The following is a 4,453-nucleotide window of genomic DNA, read 5'->3' as shown; positions in this document are numbered from 1 at the left end:
AGTCTTAGGCACTGGACTACCAGGGAAGTCCCACAACCAATGTGTTGAATCAAGTGGTCCAATAGAATAATGAATGCCATAAAGCAAATGTTCCAGCAACTAAACATGGACCTAAGAGTGTGAATATCTTGTCTATTTTTGCTCAGTATATATTTGTTTGGTATGTAATTTGATACCTGCTTTAGGGTTAGGACAGTTCTCAGTGAGCTTAGGGATCCCACAATTAGCAATCTTTCTCAAGTATAATTACCAGTCTTGACCTTTGATTTTGGGGGAATAAGAGGGACAAAACAGATCTATTTGGAACTTGTGATTTCTTTAGATGATTGCAAGTCTTCTAAGCCCTTCTTGGCCAAGAGCCACACCTTAAAAAGATTTCTTAGTAATGGATTGGCTTTTTGGTGTTGGAGAAACATAGGGCAAAGCTAGCCAGTACTTTTTAAAAAATATTTTTTTAATGTTTAATTGGAGGATAATTGCTTAACAGTGTTGGTTTCTGCTGTACAACAACATGAATCAGCTATAAGAATATATATATCCCTTCCCTCTTGAGACTTCCTCCCACCACCCCCATCCCACCCCTATAGGTCTTCACAGAGCACCAGGCTGAGAGCCAGTACTTTTCTCACTCTGTGGGACATTTCTCTGTTCCTGTCCCTTGATATAAAACCTCAGGCTTTGTGTAATACCAGCTCTTTAGTTCTTTGTTCTTTTGGTGATGATTCTTGCTTTCCCTTCCAGAGCTAAAGTTGCAGACAAGATCCAGCTGATCAGTAATATGCTGGACAAAGTCAATGAAATGATTATTGGTGGTGGAATGGCCTTTACCTTCCTTAAGGTGCTCAACAACATGGAGGTAGGAAACCGATGCCAAGTAGATGTGAAATAGCTCTCCATGAGAAATAGGTTATGTAAATTTACAAAGGAAATTAGCTTATGGCATGAGCCCTAAAAACTCCATTTTTATTTATTTTGCAAGTTGTTTTTCTTTTGTCTTAGAATTATTCCTTTATATTGTGCTGTATTTCATACTGTCTGCTTTGTGAGGTAACCACATTCTTAGTATATAGGCTGACCTTCCTCATCTTGACTTCCCTATATAGATTGGCACTTCTTTGTTTGATGAAGAGGGATCCAAGATTGTCAAAGACCTGATGTCCAAAGCTGACAAGAATGGCGTGAAGATTACTTTGCCTGTTGACTTTGTCACTGCTGATAAGTTTGATGAGAATGCCAAGACTGGCCAAGCCACTGTGGCCTCTGGCATACCTGCTGGCTGGATGGTGAGTCACTTGGGTGGTTGGTAGTATGAGTGAACAAATACATTTTGGTATCATTCATTCAACTAATAAAAAATTAAAGGAAGTGCTCCAAATATGGCAGTGAGCCCTTCCTTCAGGGAGAGTCCATGGGGCAAAAGCAGTGGTATCAGATTGCTGCTAAGACTTTTCATTTGAAAAGTGAGGGCAAAACTGCTTTTTGTTTCTTCATCTATTTAATGTTTATTAAGTACTTAACTGATTGCTGTGGATGATGCTATGTACTTTCATAGTTTGGGCTGTTCTGTTGGATTAAATATTATTATTTCTGCCTAGAACCCTGTATAAGAATTTTTTTGTATATGAAAACATTAAGGTAGTACAATTATTACAAGCAGGGAAAAATCTATGTGTATATTAAGGACTTATTTAAATAGTTGATTGTAGTACTCTCCATTTGTTATCATTCTAATATCTGTAGAAAATTGTTAATGTTGACATACTACTTTGCTTAGTCACTGTCCTTTTGTTAGGCATGTGGCTTTAAGTGTGGTTCCAAGAACAGCAGCATCATTTTGAAGCTTGTTAAAAACTGCAAATTCCTGCCCCCTTCTCCCAACCTGCTGAAGCAGAAACTGGGAAGTAGGGCCCAGAAATTTGTGCTTTAACAAGCCATCCTGATGATTCTGATGCACCACAAGGTTTGAGCACCACTGATCTAGTTTAGTGTTTTTCAACCTCGGCACTACTGACATCTCAGGTAGTTTTAGTTATGGAGGGCTGTTGTTGCATTGTAGAATGTTTAAGGACTGTTTGCCCACTAGATACTAAGTAGCAACTCCCTACCACCTCTAAATCATGATAGACAAAAATGTTGAGATATTACCATGTGTTCCCTAGGGAGGGGTGGAATTGACCCTAGTTGAAAACCACTGAGCTAGTTACAGTCATAAAATAATGTGGCTAAAAATGTTTTTATCAAATAACTTTTGAGGTTTTCCCTTAGACTTGATCTTCCATAAAGGATATGAATAAGTTTGTAATTTTAAAGAATGAAATGTATCTTGTATCTTTTAGTTCTAGAAGACACTCTGATATTCAGCCTTGAGTTCTGGTTTTGGTGGAGGTGTGGTATTTGCTCTTCTAAGTAGCTTTTCTTGGTAGCTCATCCTCTCTTTTTAAATCTGCCTTTTAGGGCTTGGACTGTGGTCCTGAGAGCAGTAAGAAGTATGCTGAGGCTGTTGCTCGGGCTAAGCAGATCGTGTGGAATGGACCTGTGGGTGTATTTGAATGGGAAGCTTTTGCCCGAGGAACCAAAGCCCTTATGGATGAGGTGGTGAAAGCCACTTCCAGGGGCTGCATCACCATCATAGGTAAAGGGTACAAAGCTAATGCCATGTGAGCTAGCAGATCAGAGGAAAGTAGAGGAGAAATAGTTAACTTTTCCTAGGTTCCTTGGTGCTGGGTGGATCTTGAGAGCTAAGTGGGTATATGATTCATGGAGAAACCTCTAAATGAGATGGAGTTGGGGGGTTATCAGCTACCTTTTGGGCTTGAGAACACAGTGCCTTATAATTTTGGTGCCAGTCTTTTTTCTCTTCTCTTCTTTCCCCTTTTTATTTGGCTTTTGTTCAACAGGTGGTGGAGACACTGCTACTTGCTGTGCCAAATGGAACACAGAGGATAAAGTCAGTCATGTGAGCACTGGGGGTGGTGCCAGTTTAGAGCTCCTGGAAGGTGAGGATCTTTAATGTTTTTGGCTTATTTGGAGGAATGACAGGGTTTATGCAGTAAGAGTTAAGTAGAATGGGGTGGAGACAGTAGGTGGTAGGGTTGTCATTAGAAGTCATGGGCAATACAAAAGGAGGAACGTCAAGTAAAGCTCCTGGGTTCCATTTGATGTGGGGAGGGCCAGATGGGAAGACTTTTATTCTCAAAGAGGTTACACACTAGTATACCTGGGGCCCAGAATGTAGAAGTTACTCAACTCCTCGCCATATATCCTAGAGAAGAACTGCTATGTTATTAGGAAGATAGGAGGGGACAGATCTGGCTTAGTGGATCTTATAGTAATGCTGACCGTGTGTGTGTGTTTGTGTGTGTGTGTGTGTTCTCTCAAAAACAGGTAAAGTGCTTCCTGGAGTGGATGCTCTCAGCAGTGTTTAGTACTTTTCTGCCTTCTGGTTCCTGTGCATAGCCCCTAAGTCAACATAGCACTGTCTGCATCTCCACTTGGCATTAGCTAATGTCTTCCCCTTTGTCAAGAATCAGCTAGTAGCCAAGGGATGTAGTGCCAGGAACCCTCAAACAGTTGCAGAACATCTCAGCTCATCTTTGCTGTACCTGGGAATTGCCTACATTCTTCAAGATCCCATTTGAATTTCTTAGAGACTAAACCGTTGTGCATTCTAGAGTACATATATTTATATTATGCCTGTTAAAGTGGGCTGTGTTAGCTTAGTTCTCTTTCTGAAGTAGCTTATTCTGATTAGCTTTGTCATTGCTTTACCACTCAGCATGAAAACAAGATGAAATTCCAATTATTGGTACGGAGGGAGATGAAGTTGATGACATATTAAATAAAAAGATCCATTGAAACTGGATTTTTTTTTCCTGTCCTATTTTGTTATTTAGGATGAGAACAGAATCTTGAGGAAGGGGTCAGGTCATCTGTGTCCATGATTCTAAGTAATATGCTTAAACTGTTAACATCTCGATTTCCTAAACAAGGTATCTGTTAATTTCATACATGGGGAGATTTAGCTCCCTTATAGCCTCTGTTCCATATATACTTCCCCTATTTGATTCTCCCAGTATAGTTTTGTCATAATTTGAGATTTAATTAATAGAAGCCTACATTGTGATTATAACTACAATTCATAGCTGAACTATGCCATGATTATATTTCCTTATATACCTTTTTTCTTTGGAGTTAAAAAATAGTTTTAAAACTTGGTGTCTTTTTTTCTGTGTATCTATCACTGATTCATTCCCAACATACTCAAACGTACCAGTTGGTTCTTTTTTTCTTTTGGCCGCACTGTGTGGCATGTGGAACTTCCTAAGCAGGGATCAAACCTGGGCCCCCTGCAGCCAGAAGCATGGTCTTAACTGCTGGACCACTGGGGTAAGTCCCAGTTGGTTCATTTTTATTAGAGATGTCCCTTCTGGAGTCCTTGTGTTCCTGTTCCAGT

General features: G+C 39.9%; 1 protein-coding gene across 1 annotated transcript; it reads left to right on the top strand.

The window, feature by feature from the left end:
• Positions 1-619: 619 nt before the first annotated feature.
• On the top strand, positions 620-3,862 carry LOC104993537 (phosphoglycerate kinase 1). The gene is made up of 5 exons (XM_010846847.1): positions 620-856; positions 1,104-1,283; positions 2,455-2,632; positions 2,898-2,996; positions 3,385-3,862. Exons 1-5 carry the CDS (start codon positions 719-721, stop codon positions 3,423-3,425), a joined length of 636 nt encoding a protein of 211 aa, XP_010845149.1. The 5' UTR covers positions 620-718; the 3' UTR covers positions 3,426-3,862.
• Positions 3,863-4,453: the final 591 nt, after the last annotated feature.

This window comes from Bison bison, unplaced genomic scaffold (genome assembly GCF_000754665.1).
Source record: "Bison bison bison isolate TAMUID 2011002044 unplaced genomic scaffold, Bison_UMD1.0 scf7180017849267, whole genome shotgun sequence".
Classification (NCBI taxonomy): domain Eukaryota; kingdom Metazoa; phylum Chordata; class Mammalia; order Artiodactyla; family Bovidae; genus Bison; species Bison bison.
This window is presented reverse-complemented; position numbering and strand designations above follow the sequence as displayed.